The 21642-nt window shown below is 36.3% G+C and overlaps 1 protein-coding gene across 1 annotated transcript in view; it reads left to right on the forward strand.

Annotated features, from left to right (window-relative positions):
* NEDD1 (NEDD1 gamma-tubulin ring complex targeting factor) overlaps positions 1–16125 on the forward strand; it is a 52952-nt gene extending 36827 nt beyond the window's left edge. Inside the window, exons 11-15 of the mRNA XM_049782809.1 lie at positions 330–532; positions 1625–1787; positions 2812–2968; positions 15357–15423; positions 15829–16125. Coding sequence (XP_049638766.1) covers positions 330–532; positions 1625–1787; positions 2812–2968; positions 15357–15423; positions 15829–15945 — 707 coding nt within the window. The 3' untranslated portion in view covers positions 15946–16125. The remainder of the gene's footprint in view (positions 1–329; positions 533–1624; positions 1788–2811; positions 2969–15356; positions 15424–15828) is intronic.
* Positions 16126–21642: the final 5517 nt, after the last annotated feature.

Consider the following 21642-nt stretch of genomic DNA (forward strand, 5'->3'; position numbering starts at 1 on the left):
AAGGCCGTTATCAAGATCTGCTACAAATGTGTATGTATGTAGAATAATAGAGAACAACTTTCAGTTAATAAAAACTAATACAGACTAAAACATTTAATGTGTTTTGTAGTTTTTAAAGTATGTGCACATTCTGGTTGAAAAAGATCATTCATATTTATAGATAAGGAAACAGTTTTATGATTTTTGCTTAAGTTAAGAGTTAGAACTGACATGACTCCAAATCCCTGTCTTTCTACCACATTACCTGTCTATCATGTTAAATCCTTCCCTTAAATATCCTGGATTGGGGACTATCATATGCAAATGAAGGCCTTTCTCCTTTTTTTCAGCTCTTGATTTTCTGCCACAGTTAAACTCAGTGTTTCCTCCGAGAAAAGGTCCAGTAGCTTCAAGCACATCAGTATTGCATTCTAGTCCTCTTAACATCTTTATGGGATCTCCGGGGAAAGAAGAAATTGAAACTCATGATCTGACAGCTGAATCTAAGAAAACATATCCCAGAAAACAGGAATCTAAAGACTCCTTTAAACAGGTAGCTGCCTGAAAATGATTCTGAACATGGTTTATCTCTAGCAAGCACCATGGAGCAGGCTTTGTGAAAGGTTCTGTACAACCAGGTAGAAAAATAATCATGATGCTTGTGTAGTAATATTGAAGGATGTTTTGAAATGTTTTGGGATGTTGATAATAATATTGGTTGTAAATTTATACTATTTTTTCTCTGTGGCAGGATACTTAACTGTATAATATTACTTTAACCTGAATTCTCTTTGTATATATTTCCATTGCAACCGAAAGCATCAAATTGATGGTCAGTAATTTTCTATGTTAAAGTAAATTGATATTCAGAGAATGGAACTCATCATTATTTTCTTTTTCTGTTACAATATCCTATATAGAAGTTAGTTCAAAATATCAAGTATTTTCATGAAGACTTAATGTATAGTATACCTATATGTATATTTCTTCCCCTCCTCTCATCCCCTTCCTTCCTCTCCTTCACCTCTTCTCCCCTCCCCTTTTTCTTTCTCCTTTTCCTCCTTCTTTCTCCTCCTTCCCCTTCCCTTTCTTTTCCTTCCCTTTCTCCCTTTCTTCCTTCCCTTTGCTAGCGTTTACTCCTGACTGCTCAGGGATTACTCCTGGCGGGCTTAGGGAACTATATAGAGTACTGGGGATTGAACCTTGAGTTGGCCATGTATAAGGCAAGCACCTTACCCACTATACTATCTTTCCATCCCAAGAATATCTGTATTTTCATATCTGTATTTTAGAATGATACTGAAAATACAGCTTAAAAGGTAGAAATATCTTTGACTTTATTTCATATTTTAGCTAGTTCCCACATGAGAATTTGAGCAATAGTTTTCTTTTCCTGTGATTATTATTTTTAAGTATTCTCAACAGCAAAAGTTTAGTAAGTGGGATTTTCCTGATTATGTTATCCATATACTTTGATTAGCAGACTTTATTTGCTTTTGTCTCTAGTCTTAGCATTTTCCTCTTTTATATTCTCTTTTCCTTTTCCCAGATGCTATTTAAATAAAAAGAAAAGTAAATACAGAGAGTATCAGTAATATGAATAAAGCCAGAAATTATATACTAATTGTTTATTTTAAATGTTAAGTTTGCAAAATTGATGTCTGGTGTGGAGTCTGGAATTCTGAATACTTCTCCAATATCTCCAATATCTAACCAAACAAGAAGTTATGAGAAATTTGAAAAGGCAGAGAAAGAAATCGAAGCCCAAGTAATATATGAACCCACATTTAATGGATCCTCAGCTCCAGGTAAGTACATCAAATTACTTCATGTTTGAAAATGTCACGATGAACTATTTATTATTTATCTTAAGAATGGCTAGAATAATTGAAGACTAAAAACTTGAAGAAGTTTTAAATTTATGGAAAAGTGTGCAACTGTCTTAGTAAAGACAATAAAATGTTTATGATGGATAAATTCAACCACAATGAATGTGTTCTCATGTTATGAATTATATTTTCAATATGTTGTGTCAAGTGAGGTGACTTATGCTCAAGATACCTGGTGGTGCTCAGGGGTTACATCCAGTTCAGTGCTCAGTAATCACTCCCAACAGTGCTCAGGAGAACATGCCAGGAATCCAGTCTAGGTCTTTCAAAGCAAAAAGCATGTCCTCAACTCTTTGAGCTCTCTGATTTAAAATTAAAGTGCCTTGCCCTTATATGGCTCATAGAGGATTATAATGTATGATCCTTTGAGAATCAGTCATCAGCTATTGAAACTTGAATATGGGAAAATAAAAATTCTATCTTCAGATTTCATGTCATAGACTCTAAAAAACATCAAAGATTATTAGGTTTAGCTCAAAGTGTTACCCATACAAAACAACTCTAGAGAACCAAGTCCTTTATATAGGAAGCTATATTTTTGCTTTAAGGTTTCTGTGGATATATTGCACTAGCTTAAATTCTAGGACTTTCCCTACAGCACACTTTACTTCTATATTTCTTCTATTTGTTTTGAATAGTCTTGTTTTTTTTCAGTTTGGTACAACTTATCACATTCATCTTTTATAAAATGAAATGATCCAGAGATTCTTCAAGATCAATTCCTCTGTTATATGTTACTTTAGACAGTTGGCAGTTTATATAGATAAATGAGTATCAGAAATAATGTCATAGAAGTTCCTAAGATTTGTAAATTTTTCAAAATGACACAGGGACATGTTCTTCAGTATTAATTTAAGTTTTCTCACACCAAATCTTAGTTAGAAATGTTTGATGTCTCTTCACCTAAGCTATTAATATTTTTTCTTTTTTTTTTAATTTTTAGTTACAAAGTTAACTTCTTCTATTGCTGCTGGAGTTGCCAGTTCACTGTCTGGAAAAATAGTTGATTCCATTGGAAATAATCTGACAAATACACCGTTGACATCTATTCAAATCCATTTTATTCAGAACATGATACAGGATACATTGGATGACTTTAGGTAGTAATTGAAAAATTATTTCTTCGTAAATCTGACTGGCTTTTTTATTAGGTGTAAAATTAGCATTGTAAAGTAATAGTGGTGAAAATTATTTTTCTTGGTTCTTGCCAAAGGAAAACAAACAACAAAAAACATAGAAAGCGTGTTGAAATTGATGCACTGAATTTGTTAGAATCAACCAGGAAAAGGCATATTTACCAGGGAGAATTATTAGATGATTTGGCAGGGTAACCCAGTAAACTTCCATCATGAACTTTAAAAAAAAAAATAGTATTTTTATTTAAACACTGTGTTTACAAACATGATTGTAGTTGGGTTTGTCATAAAAGAACACTCCCGTTGACCAGTGCAACATTCCCAACACCAGTGCCCTCGTTACTCCCTCCCCTTCCCCTGCCGGTTTTCAAGACAGTCTTTCTGTCAAATTGACAGAAAAATTGACATTGTTATAATAGTTCTCAGTGTAGTTATTTCTCTAACTGTACTCACCACTCTTTGTGGTGAGCTTCATGTGGTGAGCTGGTCCTTCCGGCTCTCATCTCTGGGAATTACTTCAATAATGTCTTTTACTTTTCTTAAAACCCATAGATGAGAGAAACTATTCTGTGTCTATTTCTCTCCCTTTGACTTCATCTCTCCTGACGGCTGCATAATATTCCATTGTGTATATTACCAGTTTCTTTAGCCATTCATTAGTTGAAGGGCATCTTGGTTGTTTCCAGAGATTGGATATTGTAATTAGCATTGCAATGAATATAGGTGTGAGGAAGAGATTTTTGTATTATGTTTTTGTGTTTGTAGAGTGTATAGGAGTCATATAGATGGATCATATGAGAGCTCAGTTTTCAGTTTTTTGAGGAATCTCCATATTCTTTTCCATAAAGGCTAGACTATACTGCATTCCCACCAACAGTGAATGAGAGGTCCTTTCTCCCAACATGCCCACCAGCACTGATTGTTCTTTTCTTTGTGGTGTGTGCCAGTCTCTGTGGCGTGAGATGGTACCTCATTGTTGTTTTGATTTCCTTATCCCTGATGATTAGTGATGTGGAACAGTTTTTTATGTGCCTTTTGGACATTTGTATTTCTTTTTTGAGAAATTGTTCATTTCTTCTCTCCATTTTTGAGGGGGTTAGATGTTTTTTCTTGTTAAGTTCTGCCAGTACCTAGTATACCTTAGATACCTTGTATATCTTAGATATTAGCCCCTTTTATTTTAATCACCAGAAAGTATACAGATTTTGACCAACTCCAATAGAATTCTCATGAACAATTTTTTTATATTATCTATTTACTATGGAATAATTTAGTAATAAGGATTTTAAAAAGGAATCTTGGATCTTTTCAAATAGAATTTCTGGAGGATAATGCTTAACTTTACAAGTTTTGCTCAGACTTATCCTTATTTTCTTATCTTATGAATAGTATGAAACTATTCTTGAGACCACTGCTTCCTTAGTCTCAGTATATTAAAAAAGGGAGGTTTTTTTTTTTTATTTTTGGTGATTACACCTAGCAGTGTTTGAAGTTATTCCCACATATGAAATGTGGTATGTATAAGCTTAGCTTGCTGGAGCTTTCTCTTCAGCCCCTGGAGGCTATTTTCAGTAGCTAGAATCTTCCTTTTTTCCTTTTTATCCCTGTTTGACTTAATTAGTATTATAGTTCAGATTTAGATTATTGTGAATGCAAATATTAGGGCAGACATGCATTTTTCATTGGTTCAGATTTCATTTGAAAGTTAAAATGAGCCTTTAAATGCTAACAAATGCAGTCTTAAAGAAAAGCCATCATTTTGGTATTATAGTTGCCTAATACATTAACCAAGACACAAAATGCCCATGAGGACCTTGTTTAATTGGAATAAGTACATTATTTTCATAATGTGGATTAATTCATCTGTGGTTGGCAAATAAGGCAGTGATGCGATTATGATAAACCAGTTTGTTGGTTTGTGTACCAGCAGCTATAAGAGAACACATGAAATAGTTGAGAAAGCACATCGACATCTGTGGGCAGTGTCTTCCTCATCCTTTTCCCTTCCTTTTTGGGAAGTACTTTGTGATTATCCCTGTCTTTTGGCATTTCATCATTGCTTCCAAGCTCGATGGCTTCGAGCCATCCATTGCATTTTACCATTGATAAAATGCTAATCAATTTTTAAGTCATTATTAAAATATAAAGTGTGCTGTTTCATTTACTTTATTTAAAAGATTTTTTTCATTTGATTAAAGAATTGTGCACAAAGAACTTGATGGTTGAGTTTTAAGCCTATAATATTCCAATCCCAATTCTACCATCAGTGTCTCCCTACTTCTATTTTACCAGACTCCTTCCTGCCCTGCTACTTCTCTTATCCCAACCCCACCCTGCTTGCTGCCTTGACAGGCATATTTCGCCTTTCGCTGGCCGTAGTTTAGATAGCGTGTTTACAGTATTGTTGAGTCTATTCTGGGTATATAGCTGTACCACTCTTCCACATCCCTAGTATCAGTTGAAGTGCCTGACCCATCTCTCTTCTTCCTTTACTTCCCTGTTTCATCTTTCTTCCCACTGTGATTTCTTTCTTTCTCTGTCTGTCTCTTCCTTATACTCTGAGATCAAGGTGATTTCGACTTCCCCCTTTATTACATTACATTTTCATCCAGTCATGCTGTAGACCACAGATAAGTGAGATCATCCTGAAAAGGAATTGCACCCACCGCTGTTGAAAATGTCCAGTCAACCTCTGGGCAGAACAGTTTGGGGAATTCTCAGTGAACTGAAAATTAATCAGTGCTACTGTTAATGATTTTATTGTTCTCTTACTATAAAAATGAATAGCTTTTGAGTGGTCTACCCCAATTCATATTTCTAAGTACTGTTACTTTGTGTTTTTGGTTATCTTAAGTTTTTTGTTTTTGTCTATTAACAGCTTTGTGTTTACCCTTCTTCCTAACCTCTTGATGAGCCTAGGATTGCCCTTTAGTAAAAATTAGTTATTTATGTCTTTTTGTTTTTTTAGTCGGGGGTCCTCAAACTTTTTAAATGGGGCAATTCACTGTCCCTTAGACTGTTGGAGGATCAGACTATGATCCTCCACTGAAAAATAGTGGCCCGTGGGCTATAGTTTGAGGATCCCTGCCCAAGTCTGAGAGGAGTCAAGACAGAAAGAGGGGAGTCAGGGAATATGGCAAACATTCCACACATGTACACTGTGGGTCTAGGATGAATGTATTTATAAGTAAGACAGGCATTAGTGGGAAAAATGCCCGATAGGCCAGATAAATTTCTCGGTGGTCCACATATGGCCCTCAGGCCATAGTTTGAGGACCCTGGTTTGGGATATAGGGACCATATCTAGCAGTGTCAGAGCTTACTCCAGGCTTTGTATTCAGGAATCACTCCTGATGGGTGGCTCAGAGAACCATATTTGGTGCTGACGATCAGACTTGGGTCAATAGCTCACAAGGAAAATGCCAGATCCACTATACTGTATACTGTATTACTCTGGTCCTTTGTTAAGTATTTAGGAGTGATATACAATATTTGTCTCTCTGTGTTGGATATGTCTCCAGCAGCTCTATTTGCTGGAGTTTTGTATCAAATTGTTAAAGTTAAATTTTTGTTCTTTATGCTGCCTCTTCACTTGCTAAATCTCATCTTTTCTTTGGCTACTTTATTTCTGGTTGAGTTCATGCCCTTACAGGAAATAAGCAAAAAAGGCTTGTTATAAAATGATTGAGTCTCCATGTCTGATTATTTCTCTGGCACCACAAAACTGCAAAATTTCTTTCCCTGGCTTTATCGGCTACTTTGTTTGGTTTCCTACCACCTAATTCAGTACAAGTATTGTTTAAACGCAAACAGATTGTTAGAGGAGAAATTCCAATGTCAGGTTGACTTTTGGGGGTGCCCCCTTTCCTAGGATCTTGGACCTGGTCTTGTCTGCCTGAGAAAGTTTTCTCACTCTCACACTCACTGAAAGTGCTCCAGGCCACTTCTTTCATTTGGCTCAGCCTTTCATTCTATCTTTCCTGTGCTTAGTGCAGGAAGTACAGACTGTAAGATTAACAGATTTACCTGGTAGACTTCCTTTCTTTGTAGGAGCATAGAACTTCAAATCCTCATTATCATATAGATTCTCAGATACTTGCACTTTCTTTGTTTTTAATATAATTTTGGTCACAACAATATTAAATCTAACTAAAGATGGTAAATAATTCTTATAGAATATTTTTTAAAGAAAGCTTTAGCATTAAAAAAAAACCTAAAAAGATATGAATATGTCAGTTATTTGAGCTTGATTTATAGGTAAAGTGCAATTTTAGTCAATCCCAAGTGGCTGCTTGGTAGAAAAGGATGAAATCATTTTAAAATGAAAATGAAGAAAAAATTGAAAACAATAAGATATTCTGGAGAAGGGGCTGGAGTGATGGCACAGCAGTAGGGCATTGGCTTTGCATGCGGCTGACCCAGGACAGACTGTAATTCGATCCCCCAGTATCCCATGTGGCTCCCCATGCCAAGAGCGATTTCTGAGCGCATAGCCAGGAGTAATCCCTGAGCGTCATCGGGCGTGGCCCAAAAATTTAAAAAAAAAAAAAAAGGATATTCTGGAGAATAGAAGAATATAGTTGTAAGAGACTTATCTCACAAATGGATAAGCTTAACTAATTTTTAAAGTATGTGGCATTGGTCAAAAGGATTAAATAGGCCAGAAAGAAATATCTACATATATGAATATTTGATATGACAAAAAAACATTGAAGATGGGAAATATATGGAACTGTAAGTGTGTTGATTATTTATTCATAAAATATATGGCTCCCTATTATTAAAGAGATTTTTTCATTCCATGTTACTTTTAAAAAGTCTCTCTGTATGCATAGAATATGTAAATAAAAATAAAAGTCTCCTATATAGAGTGAAAACTAAAGGTAAAGAGCAAAATTGAATGTTATGAGAACTTAAAACTTTAGTTCATAGAAAATAAGAAAATATAGCTAAAAGTAGGTTAGTAAACATGGCAGAATATATAAGTATATTAATAAGCTATTTATTATAAATTAATTTAACAAAAAAGGGATAAAAAATCTACAGTATAGAAGATTTGTCATTATGTAAAGAAATAATAAAATAAAAAATATATTTATTAGAAAAACAGGTAACATGGACAATCATAATGGTATATAAGATTAAGGAAAGATGCTTAATTTATCATTAGAAATCTGAAATGTAGTGTGATATTATTTCATAACCACTAGATGGGAAAATATTATAAAACAACTTTAGCAATGTTGAGTGTTTTGTGAATCTAGAGCAAGAGGAATTCAGTTTTGCTGTTGATCAAATGCCTGTTGATGTCACTATGGAAAATAATTTTTCTTATTTTGTAAAACTGAACAAGTATGCCTGTATCAAACAGCTATCTTACTCTTGAATCTATCATTCATAGAAATTATTAACTTGTGTTTTGGGAAATAGATGATTGTTTCCAACAGTCTAAATGTCAATGGACAGGAGTGTGTGTGTGTGTGTGTGTGTACTAGTATAAATTAGAGAATACTAGATAGAACATTAATCTTGAAGACAGGAAACTGGGCTACTTTGTCAAGGTGCACTCCTCAAGATTCCTCAAAACATGGTGCCTTTTGGAAAAAAGCAAACAGAATAGTAATATATTTAGTCTGTTTTTGTTATTAGAAATTTTTTCAGTGACATGAAATAGTTGCATTTAAACATATTAGAGAAGTATGAGTGGAGAAAAAAAGAGAGGTACATATTTGAGAAATTATGGGCTTCTCCAGGATTGGAAATTGTGAAATGCTTAGAAAACACGTCTTTGCTTAGACAAAGTTTAGGACTTGTGATTTCTTTCTTTAAACTAATACAAGAGTGAAGTGAGAGAATCAGAGAGGACTCCACAGGAAAACTATAATTTCACTTGTTTATTATTAACTAGTTTGTTAGTTCTGTGGTGGTCATTTTTTCTTTTACAAACTTTTTTTTTTATTTAAACAACTTTATTACATACTTGATTGTGTTTGGGTTTCAGTCATGTAAAGAACACCCATCACCAGTTCAACATTCCCATCACCAATGTCCCAAATCTCCCTCCTCCCCACCCAACCCCCACCTGTACTGTAGACAGGCTTTCTATTTCCCTCATACATTCTCATTATTAGGATAGTTCAAAACGTAGTTATTTCTCTAACTAAATTTATTCCTGTTAGTGGTGAGCTTCAGGAGGTGAGCTATTACTTCCAGCTCTTTTCCTTTCATATCTGAAAGTTATTATTGCAAGAATGTCTTTCATTTTTCTTAAAACCCATAGATGAGTGAGACCATTCTGCGTCTTTCTCTCTCTCTGACTTATTTCACTCAGCATAATAGATTCCATGTACATTCATGTATAGGAAAATTTTATGACTTCATTTCTCCTGACAGCTGCATACTATTCCATTGTGTATACGTACCACAGTTTCTTTAGCCATTCATTTGTTGAAGGGTATCTTGGCTGTTTCCAGAGTCTTGCTATGGTAAATAGTGTTGCAATGAATATAGGTGTAAGGAAGGGATTTTTGTATTGTATTTTTGTGTTCCTAGGGTATATTCCTAGGAGTGGTATAGCTGAGTCATATGGGAGCTCGATTTCCAGTTTTTGGAGGAATCTCCATATCGCTTTCCATAAAGGTTGAACTAGACGGCATTCCCACCGGCAGTGGATAAGAGTTCCATTCTCTCCACATCCCCGCCAACGCTGCTTGTTCTCATTCTTTGTGATGTGTGCCAGTCTCGGGTGTGAGGTGGTACCTCATAGTTGTTTAGATTTGCATCTCCCTGATGATTAGTGATGTGGAGCATTTTTCATGTGTGTTTTGGCCATTCGTATTTCTTCTTTGTCAAAGTGTCTGTTCATTTCTTCTCCCCATTTTTTGATGGGGTTAGATGTTTTTTTCTTGTAAATTTCTGTCAGTACCTTGTATATTTTGGTGATTAGCCCCTTGTCTGATGGGTATTGGTTGAATAGTTTTTCCCACTCAGTGGAGGGCTCTTGTATCCTGGGCGCTATTTCTTTTGAGGTGCAGAAGCTTCTCAGTTTAATATATTCCCATCTGTTAATCTCTGCTTTCATTTGCTTAGAGAGTGCAGTTTCCTCTTTGAAGATGCCTTTAGTCTCAATGTCCTGTAGTGTTTTACCTACGTGTTGTTCTATGTATCTTATGGTTTTGAGTCTGATATCAAGGTCTCTCATCCATTTGGATTTTACCATCGTACATGAAGTTATCTGGGGGTCTAAGTTCAGTTTTTGCAAGTGGCTAGCCAGTTGTGCCAACACCACTTGTTGAAGAGGCTTTCTTTGCTCCATTTAGGATTTCTTGCTCCTTTATAAAAATTAGGTGATTGTATGTCTGGGGAAAGTTCTCTGCGTATTCAAGCCTGTTCCACTGATCTGAAGGCCTGTGTTTATTCCAATACCAGGCTGTTTTGATAACTATTGCTTTGTAGTACAGTTTAAAGTTGGGGAAAGTAATTTCTCCCATATTCTTTATCCAGTGATTACTTTAGCTAGTCTAGGGTGTTTATTGTTCCATATAAATTTCAAAAGTGCCTGATCCACTACTTTGAAGAATGTCATGTGTATCTTTATAGAGAGATAGCATTAAATCTGTACAATGCTATGGGGAGTATTGCCATTTCAATAATGTTAATCCTGCCAATCCATGAGCAGGGTATGTGCTTCCATTTCCGCGTGTCCTCTATTATTTCTTGGAGCAGAGTTTTATAGTTTTCTTTGTATAGGTCCTTCACATTTTTAATCAAGTTGATTCCAAGATATTTGAGTTTGTGTGGCACTATTGTGAATGGGGTTTTCTTAATGTCCATTTCTTCCTTATTATTATTGGTGTATAGAAAGGCCATTGATTTTTGTGTGTTAACCTTGTAGCCTGCCACCTTGCTATATGAGTCTATTGTTTCTAGAAGCTTTTTGGTAGAGTCTTTAGGGTTTTCTAAGTAGAATATCATGTCATCTGCAAACAGCTAGAGCTTGACTTCTTCCTTTCCTATCTTGATTCCCTTGATATCTTTTTCTTGCCTAATTGCTATAGCAAATACTTCCAGTGCTATGTTGAATAGTAGTGGTGAGAGAGGACAGCCTTGTCTTGTGCCAGAATTTAAAGGAAAGGCTTTCAGTTTTTCTCCATTTAGGACAGTATTTGCCTCTGGCTTGTGGTAGATGGACTTAATTATATTGAGAAAGTTTCCATCCATTCCCATCTTGCTGAGAGTTTTGATCAAGAATGGGTGTTGAACCTTATCAAATGCTTTCTCTGCATCTATTGATATGATCATGTGATTTTTATTTTTCTTGTTGTTGATGTTGTGTATTATGTTGATAGATTTACGGATGTTAAACCAACGTTGCATTCCTGGGATGAAACCTACTTGATCATAGTGGATGATCTTCTTAATGAGGCATTGAATCCTATTTGCCAGGATTTTGTTGAGGATCTTTTCATGTGTGTTCATCTGTAATTTTCTTTTTTGGTAGCATCTCTGTCTGGTTTAGGTATCAAGGTGATGTTGGCTTCATAAAAGCTATTTGGAAGTTTTCCTGTTTTTTCGATTTCATGAAAGAGTCTTGCCAGGATTGGTAGAAGTTCCTGTTGAAAGATTTGAAAGAATTCATTAGTAAATCCATCTGGTCCTGGACTTTTTTTTTTTTTTGGGCAGACATTTGATTACTGTCTTATTTTCCTTAATAGTGATGGATGTGTTTAGATATGCTACATCCTCTTCATTCAACCGTGGAAGATTGTAAGAGTCCAAGAATTTATTCATTTCTTCCAGGTTTTTATTTTTAGTGGCATAAAGTTTCTCAAATTAGTTTCTGATTACCCTTTGGATCTCTACCATATCAGTAGTGATCTCTCCTTTTTCATTCCTAATATGAGTTATCAAGTTTCTATCTCTCTTTGTTAGTTTTGCCAGTGGTCTTATCAATCTTGTTTATTTTTTCAAAGAACCAGCTTCTGCTTTCGTTGATCTTTCTGATTGTTTTTCAGGTTTCTACTTCATTGATTTCTGCTCTCAGCTTTGTTATTTCCTTCTGTCTTTCTATTATTTGGGTCCTTTTGTTGAGTACTATCTAATTCTATGAGCTGCGTCATTAAGCTATTCAGGTATGCCCCTTTTTCTTTCCTGATGTGTGCTTGCAAAGCTATAAATTTTCCTCTCAGTACCGCTTTTGCTGTGTCCCATAGGTTCTGATAGTTTGTGTCTTTATTGTCATTTGTTTCTAGGAAGGTTTTGATTTCCTCTTTGATTTCATCCCGGACCTACTGGTTATTCAGTATTAGGCTGTTTAACTTCCAGCTATTAAAGTTTTTCTTTTGTGTCCCTTTATAGTTCACATATAATTTCAGGGCCTTGTGGTCAGCGAAGGTAGCCTGCAAAATTTCTATCCTCTTGATATTATGGAGGTATGTTTTATGTGCCAGCATGTAGTCTATCCTGGAGAATGTCCCATGTACATTAGAGAAGAATGTGTATCCAGGTTTCTGGGGGTGGAGTGTCCTGTATATATCTACTAGGCCTCTTTCTACCATTTCTCTTTTCAGGTCTGGTATATTCTTGTTGGGTTTCAGTCTGGTTGACCTGTCAAGTGTTGACAGTGCCGTGTTGAGGTCTCCCACAATTATTGTGTGGTTATTGATATTATCTTTCAGATATGTCAACAATTTTATTAAATATTTTGCTGTCCCTTCATTCGGTGCATATATGTTTAGGAGAGTGATTTTTTCCTGCTGTACGTATCCCTTGATTAATACAAAATGTCCATCTCTGTCCCTTACAACTTTCCTTAGTATAAAGTTTGCATCATCTGATATTAGTATGGCCACTTCAGCTTTTTTTATGGGTGTTGTGTGCTTGGATGATTTTCCTCCAGCCTTTTATTTTGAGTCTATGTTTCTTCTGACTATTCAGGTGCGTTTCTTGTAGGCAGCAGAAGGTTGGATTGAGTTTTTTGATCCATTTAGCCACTCTGTGTCTCTTAACTGGTGTATTTAGTCCATTGACATTGAGAGAAAGAATTGTCCTGGGAGTTGGTGCCATCTTTATATCAGAGTTTGGTGTGTCTGTTGGTCAGTCTTGTCTTAAAGTAGGCCGTTCAGTTTTTCTTTTAACAATGGCTTTGAGTCTGTAAAGTTTTTGAGCTGTTGTTTGTCTGTGAAACCATGTATTGTTCTTTCAAACCTGAAAGTGAGTTTTGCTGGGTGCAGTATTCTAGGCGAAGCATTTATTTCCTTGAGTTTTGTCACTATGTCCCACCTTTGCCTTCTGGCCTTGAGTGTTTCCAGTGACAGGTCTTCTGTAAATCTCAAGGATATTCCTTTGAATGTAATTTGTCTTTTCGATCTTGCTGCTTTCAGAATTCTGTCTCTATCTGTGGGATTCGTCATTGTGACTAGGATGTGTCTTGGGATGTTTTTTCTGGGGTCTCTTTTAGTTGTTACTCTTCGGGTATGCAGGATTTGATCGCATGTATTCATTAGTCCTGGTAGTTTCTCTTTAATGATGTTCTTGACGGTTGATTCTTTCTGGAGATTTTCTTCTTGGGTCTCTGGGACTCCAATGATTGTTTCTGTTGTGGTTATCATAGACTTCTATTTTTATCTGTTCCCATTCTTTGAGTAATTTTTCCATTGTTTGATCATTTGCTTTAAGGCTTTTTTCCAATTTCTTCTGCTGTATGGAATTGTTATTAATCTTATCTTCCAGTGTACTAATTCTATCCTCAGCTGCCGTTAACCCTTGGGAAAGCTCAACCATGTTTTTCTTCAATTCATCTACTTAATTTTTCAGATCTGTTATTTGACCTGAAATTTCAGCTTTTAGTTTTCTGATTTCTATATTCATATTCTCTTGATTCTTATTAGTGTTCTCTTCTATACTTTCTTTGAGTTCTTTGAACATCTTCCATATTGAGACTGTAAACTCTTTATCTGAGAAACTGACTTGTTGGTTGGTCATGTTCAAGTCAACAGAGTTGCCATCGTCATTCTCTATGTCTGGCGCTGGTCTGCGTTATTTTCCCATTGTCACACTTGTATTGTGGGTTTTTCTACGTGCTGTGGTTGTATTCATTGAGTAAATGATGTGCACGGCCGCGAAGCAAAGCGGAGCAGCCGTGCTCCTCAGTCTCTACCCTTTCCGGGCTTGAAAACTCACCTCCAGTGAAGACTCCAGGGAAAGAGAGCCGTCCTCAGGTGAGCCACACACAGGATGAAATCAGGCCGGAAATGGAGCACAGCAGAGAAGACAGGCAGATAGGGGTGCTGGCATCTGAGTTTCAGCAGAGTTCAGTGGTTTTCTCTTTCTGGGCGTGGAAGCTCAGCTCCAGGGAAGGCGAGCCGTCCGCAGATGAGCCACACACAGGATGAAATCAGGCCAATAATGGAACACAGCACAGAAGACAGGCAGATGGGGTGCTGGCATCTGAGTTCCAGCAGAGTTCAGCGGCTTCCCCTTTCTGGGCTTGTAAGCTCAGCTCCAGTGAACGCTCCAGGAAAGGCGAACTGTCCGTAGCTGAGCCACACACAGGATGAAATCAGGCCGAAAATGGAGCACAGCACAGAAGACTGGCAGATAGGGGTGCTGGCATCTGAGTTCCAGCAGAGTTCAGCCTCTAGCACAGTTCTTAGTGTGATTTTTTATTCTTGTTTCAGTGGCTTTCTTTTCGTAGAAAGAGTGCACGGCCGCATAGCAAAGCGGAGTGGCCGTGCTCTGCTGGAGCCTCTTTTTGTCCCACTCCCAAGAGGTTCAGGTGACAGGACAGGAGACAGACACACAAAGGCAGCACTCACAATTTCTCACGGTCGGGCTCCACTGGGCCGCTTTTACTATTCTTGATCATTTTAAAGAAAAAAATTATATCAGAAGTAATGGCATCGTACTGAGTCAAAGCCTTGCCATAACCACCTTAAACCTCCTCTACCAGAATAAATACCAGATATTTTTTAATGGTTGGAGCATTGTTAATAGTTGAAACATTGCAACCTAGTAAGTTACTTATATTTTATTAAAATATAATCCTTTTTCCTTAATGATAATTTCTATTTAAAGGAATTAGCATAGTGGAAATTCTAGAGCATCATTGTTGATTAGCTTAGTGATTCAGTTATTGCTTTGGTAAAATGAAGGTAATACTTGCACCTAGTTATGAAAATTAGCTGAATTTGTACAGTTAAATGACAAGGAACATTGCCTAACAGTAAGGCATGCTAGGTATTGGTTTATCTAAATTGTATATTTATAATTATAATTAAATCTTGTCATTGGAAACAGCGAGGGTATATTCAATGTCTCTAATGTTAAAGAATGATTCTATTTCTTTATCTAGAGAAGCTTGCCATCGGGATATTGTGAATTTGCAAGTGGAGATGATTAAACAGTTTCATATGCAGTTGGTAAGTGTGACAAATTATTTTATAAAGGAATGTTGAATAGTGAATCTGAGAAATTCATCAGTGACATTTTTAATTTAATCTGGTTGCTAAATAATTTTAAAAATTTAATAAGGAAAATATATTTTAGTTCTTTTTAAACCTGTGATAGTTACAACTTTTTTTTCACAGCCCCTTTTTCCTATGAAGTAAGCAAAAGAATTCCCAGATGCACAAATGTAAGCATACCAAATACATACATTTATCATTGATATTTCATTTGTATTAGCAAAGTGGCAGTGATAACAAAGTGTAAGAAATACTATTTACTAAGTAATTAAACACAAGAAATTAAAGCAGAAAATATTTAAAAACAACTTGCTAATAAACGTGAAAAGCTAATAATTCTAGACTTTTCTTTTTTTCTAGAATGAAATGCACTCCTTAATGGAAAGATACTCGGTTAACGAAGGTTTGGTGGCTGAAATTGAAAGACTACGAGAAGAAAACAAAAGACTGCGGGCCCAACTTTTGAAATTTCAGTGAGAACATTATGACTTGTAATAAATTTCATTTTATAAATACCAAACAGGTTTAGAAGTCATAAGTGTGTTTTGCCTGGATTCTGTATTTAAATTCATTAATATTTTCCTATTACATTTTCCTATAAATATACATGATCTGCATTAAATATGTGGTATAAATAAAATAATTTTTATAACTTTATGTGTATAGATAAAGCTTTCTTGTTTTAGATTTTTTTTTGTTTTAGAATTTTTTATATGACAAATGGGAAAACTAATATGAACTTTTACTTTTGGCCAGGCCAATATTCTTATGAATATTTATCACCTTACTTTATTTGCTTAGGATTTTATTTTTTTATACATCTAATTATTGAAATTTATTTTAATTATTTAATTTATTCAAATATATAAAACCTATTTTAAAGTCTTTGGTAATTATATCTTACTCATTTGTTTTTATTTTAACTTAATTTCAAAATTTTGGGGGGATTCATACTTAGCGATGCTCAGGGAAAACTGCTGACTCTGCGCTCAGAAATCACTCCTCACAAGACCTAGGGGTTCGAGCCTGTACAAGATCCCATGACAGTATGCTTTAACGGGGAAGAAACCTTATATCTCCCAGACCAAGGAAATTTCCTCTCTTTTTTTGTTTTTGTTTTTGTTTTGGGGCCACACCCGGCGGTGCTCAGGGGTTACTCCTGGCTGTGTGCTCAGAAATAGTTCCTGGCAGGCACGGGGGACCATATGGGACACTGGGATTCAAACCAACCACCTTTGGTCCTGGATCGGCTGCTTGCAAGACAAACGCCACTGTGCTATCTCTCCGGGTCCAGGAAATTTCCTTTCTAATTTCCCCAATACTTACTGTGCCTATGCAAAAACAAATGAACCAAAAAAACCACACACATCAATCCCTTTATTTAAATTTTTTCAGTTTGGTTTTGTTATGTTTGGTTTTGCCTTTTCTCTTTATTTCTCTTTTTTTCTTTTTCTCTTTCTGTCCTTCCTCTTTTAAATTTATATTCACAGTTTCTAGATAGGGACTTTTCCCCAATTTTTTTTCCTTCCTTTTCTTTTTCTTATCAACAGAACCATAGAACTTGAATCATCTTCTGCTGCATAAATTGAAAGAAAAAAAGTGGATGATACCAGGGACAAGCAGTCTCACGAACATTGAGTGGAAAGAAAAATGACCCAGACCTAAATACCTAACCCAGAGTCAATGACAATGGAATCAAGAGACCCAAACCACAACAAGCTATACATAAAAGGGACCTGTTACACCAGCAGTCCAGGGGGCTAAGGATGGAAGTACAGGATGCATGCTAGGAACAGGGGTGGCAGGTAGTCAACACGGGTGGTGGGAATTGCCCCAATTTACTGGCACCATGTAACTTTCATAACTGTGAAAGACTTGTAATTCACATTGGCCTCAATAAAAACTTAAAAAAATCGTTCCTGGCAGACTTGGGGGACCATATGGTTGGCGGGAATTAAACCAGTGTCTGTGTGATGTTGGCTGAGTGCAAGGCAATTGCCTTACCATTGTGCTATTGCTCCGGCCCCTAATTCAGTTTTTAATCACATTAATACAACTGGTCTTGTATGTTATTTATTGAGCAATTAAAATCACCCAATAATATTGTTTGTTTTGGGGACACACTAAAAACATAAGCAGTGCTCAGGGCTTATTCCTGGCTCTGTACTCAGGGATCACTCCTGGCAGGATTGGGGTGGGGGTGTCTATACTAGGTGCTGTGGATCGAATCCCAGGCAACCATGTGCAAGGCAATCGCTGTACTCGCTATGCTATTACTCCAGCCCTGGGTGCAACTTTTTTTTTTTTTTTTTGGTTTTTGGGTCACATCGGGCCGCGCTCAGGTTATTCCTGGCTATCCGCTCAGAAATCTCTTCTGGCAGGCACGGGTGACCATATGGAATGCTGGGATTCAAACCACCTTTGGTCCTGGGTTGGCCGCTTGCAAGGCAAATGCTGGACGCTGTGATATCTCTCCGGCCCACTGGATGCAACATTTGAGAGTTGGACAAGGTGAACATAATAGGTCTCTAAGCACAATGGTTTATGTTCTCAGTAAAATATATACCATGCTGTCCAGTCCTCTATCACATCTTTGCCCTTTGCTATTTGCTGTTACTACTGTTAAAGAGGTCACATTTATCTCCTAGTTTGTGTCTTTGGAGTTAGCATTTTGGCTTGCTTTGGTTAAAACAGAAATGATGATACTGAAATGATGGTATATGTATCAAGGCTAGGCTTTAACAGGTCCTTCATATTTTCATCTGATTTCTTGTACTCAACATGATATTTTATACACATACACATAAACAAGCTCACACAAAACTTTTTGAGAGAAACGCTGGACCCAATAGGAATATGCAGCAGAGGTGAAGTAGCATGGTCTCAGCCAAATAGTAATGGCCACTAAAAACTGCCTTTTCCAGCCCAACTGGGCTCAGGTCATGGGCAGAAAAGTTCACTGTTGTTTTACCTCTGAACTTGGGGTATTGTGCAGCAACAGGTAACCAACTTTTCAACTCACCTTTCTGCAAACTGCTGTGTTTACTGTTTGGTCATCTTCTGTTTAGGTTGATATCAGAGCTTTCTAACTAGACTTTCTTTTTCCTCCGTCTCTTATCTGTTATATATGCCTCCAGTTAGAATTGTCTTCACCCAAAGGCACATCACATTGTGCAACGGAGCTGGTCAGTCTTGGTGTGGCTTTTTTGGGTCCATCTTTAAATCTGTTTCTCCTGCCGCTTCACACATCCTGTTCCTGGTAATACAATCACCAGTTCCAGAGGGTGCCAAGCCATTCCATGGATCGAGATCATCACTCTCATTGCTCTGTCTGCCTCACAAGCTCCTCTAGGTCTTTTTGTACAACTTCTATCTCATACTTTTCATACTTTTCTAAAAGGCAACCAAGTTCCCTTTTGTGCAAATACTCATTAACTTCCACCATTGTGATTCTTTTTGTGGGGAGTAGAGGTTTTTATTTGGGGGGGGGTTATACCTGGCAGCACTTGGGTTACTCCTGGTTCTCTACTCAGAAATTTCTCATGGCAGGCTCAGGAGACCATATAGGATGCTGGAGATTGAACCTGGGTTGGCCAGGTGCCAGACAAATGCCCTATGCCCTACCTGTTGTGCTATTGCTTTGGCCCTCACCATTGTAATTCTTAGAGAATTAGAAGGGCTGTGTCTCTAGGTCTTTTCCCACTAGGTAAAGGGCATCTTTTAATTCTTTCAGGTGCTATAATGTCACATATTCAATTGCAGTTTTATAGCAGTTCTATATCATCTCATAAATTTGGTAGGTGGGCCATATCTGGCAGCACTCGGGTTTCTTCTGGCTCTGCACTCAAAAGTCATTCTTGGCAGGCATGGGGGACCATATGGGATGCCAGGGATTGAACCCTGATTGGTCCCAGGTCAGCTGTGTGCAAGGCAAAAGCCCTACTGCTGTGCTATTATTCTGACTCCATCATCTCACAATTTTATCATTAGTCAAATAATAGAAATGCAGAATAGGAATGTTGTAACTTATTAATTCCTATATATCATATAGAATATTTGAATAAACTAAAAATTTGATTAACCACATTTCTTCACACATATCAAATAGCATTAATAGTAGCAGGATAGATTTATAAGCCTAGAAAAATGATAATATGGAATAATGGTTGAAGATAATTGGCATGCCCTTGATATAGATCTTGTGGGTTCTTTTTGAGTGAAACCTGACAGCTAACTCACTTTAAATGAAAATGTCAAAATTCAATTATGCTTCATTTTGCATTCAGACATATCGAACTTTTCAAAATTTATTTGAAGCCCATCTTATGTCAAAAGACACCTACTCCATTATGTGAATACTACTACTAGTAAGATAAGACATCTTTACTTCTCATTTTTAAAATGATCAGACACTTAAATCTTTATCTGCCAAGATGGAAACTGAAGGCTATCTGGATGTCTAAATATTGTGATCATTTTTGAATTCTAATAGCAATAAGCAAAGTAGTCCCAATTTGCTGAAGGACAGTGGAACATGGGTCACAGGAATATTTTAGAGAATAAGCAATCAAGAGAAGGTAGACCAGGAAGGTCTTTAAGATGACAAGAGTTAGCCCTTATCCAGTAAAGAGGGATATTTTCCTATAAATTATGGAATGAGTGGAGTGATTTTACTCTATCCCAACATGTCTTGTGAAAAGGAATATTAACTGCTAACTTCTGTTTTGTTAGTATAGTTTTGTTAGTATATGTAGTTGAATATCATGTTTGGATTTTTACATTTGGAATGGGAATAGAATATCCTTTAAGTTGAAGTTAGTACCTTTCATAAGGGCAGAGCCCTTACTTAGAACTTCTTCACCTCCAAAGGTTTCACCACTTAATACTATTTATCCCTTGGGGATTGGGTTCTCAACATAGAATTATTGGAAGAATATGGACATTGAAACCATTAGACATAATTTAGAAGATTGTTCAATTGAGTAAGAAGCAATGAAGGCCTGAACCATCAAAAATTTGTGAACTGCTTATTTCAATAAGCACCTACTGATTAAAGATAGTAACTACATTAAAATGCATTTAGAAGCTACATGTTACAAATTTGGTGGGTTTAAGAAGAAATTATGTTTAATGACTACCTCAGTAGCTCTCATTTTCAGAATTTAAAAAATTAAAGATTAACTAAAATTTATCAGTTTCCAACATCTTGAAATTTTTTCTTTATTATACGTATGTGCTTCTAGTAATCATTTCTGAATTCTGACCCATTTTTTAATTTGAGGTATAAATTTTGCATGATTAGGAGAATTTTCCTTTTTACTTATTTTTGCATTATATTCTCCTGAGAATTCTGTTTTCATAAGCAATGTAGGTTCTAATTATATTTGCTAGGTTTTATTTTATACTATATGTTTAATTTGCTCCTGCATTTATTTTATTATCAGGATAAAGATTTTTTTGTTTTGTTTTGTTTGGGGGCAGGGTACAACAGTTATGCTCAGGGGTTACTCCTGGCTACGCACTTAGAAATCACTCCTGGCTTGGTGGACCATATGGGACGCCGGAGGATTGAACCGCAGTCCCTCCTAGGCTAGTGCTGCCAATGCAGGTGCCTTACTGCTCTGTGCTCCCGCTCCCGCCCCATGATAAAGCTTTTTAAAGCTATTTTATATTACTTGAAATATGTATAATAATAGTTCCTTGTGGATTATTATAGGAGCTCTGAATACCTTCTTTGCTTTTATTATACATAAATTCACTATCTCAGTCATAGCAATGAATTTTCTGATACTGGGTCATCAACTCTCAATTGTAAAATTATTCATAGGGGGAAAGTAACTCAAATAGATGTGAGGAATGCTTTGAGTCAAGACCAAGTGTTGACTGTACTATGTGAAGTCAGCTCTTTCTGCATCTAGTCTTCACCCAAGATCAGTTCACTCAGTAAAATTAAAGAATTGAGAATGATAACCTAAGCAACCAAAAAAGAAAATCGAAAAGGTTAGTATGTGAAGATTCAAGTTGATGTTTTCTCTTGTTATTTTAAATTATTTACAGTTGACAAAAATTTTCTTTAAATTTGCTCTTATAATTTTTTTGCAGTGGTTATTTGTTTTTCCAGTGGCAGGGCAAATGCTCTACTATTGACTATATACCTGTCCCTAAATTTATTTG

The sequence above is a fragment of the Suncus etruscus genome, chromosome 11 (assembly GCF_024139225.1).
Source record: "Suncus etruscus isolate mSunEtr1 chromosome 11, mSunEtr1.pri.cur, whole genome shotgun sequence".
Lineage (NCBI taxonomy): Eukaryota > Metazoa > Chordata > Mammalia > Eulipotyphla > Soricidae > Suncus > Suncus etruscus.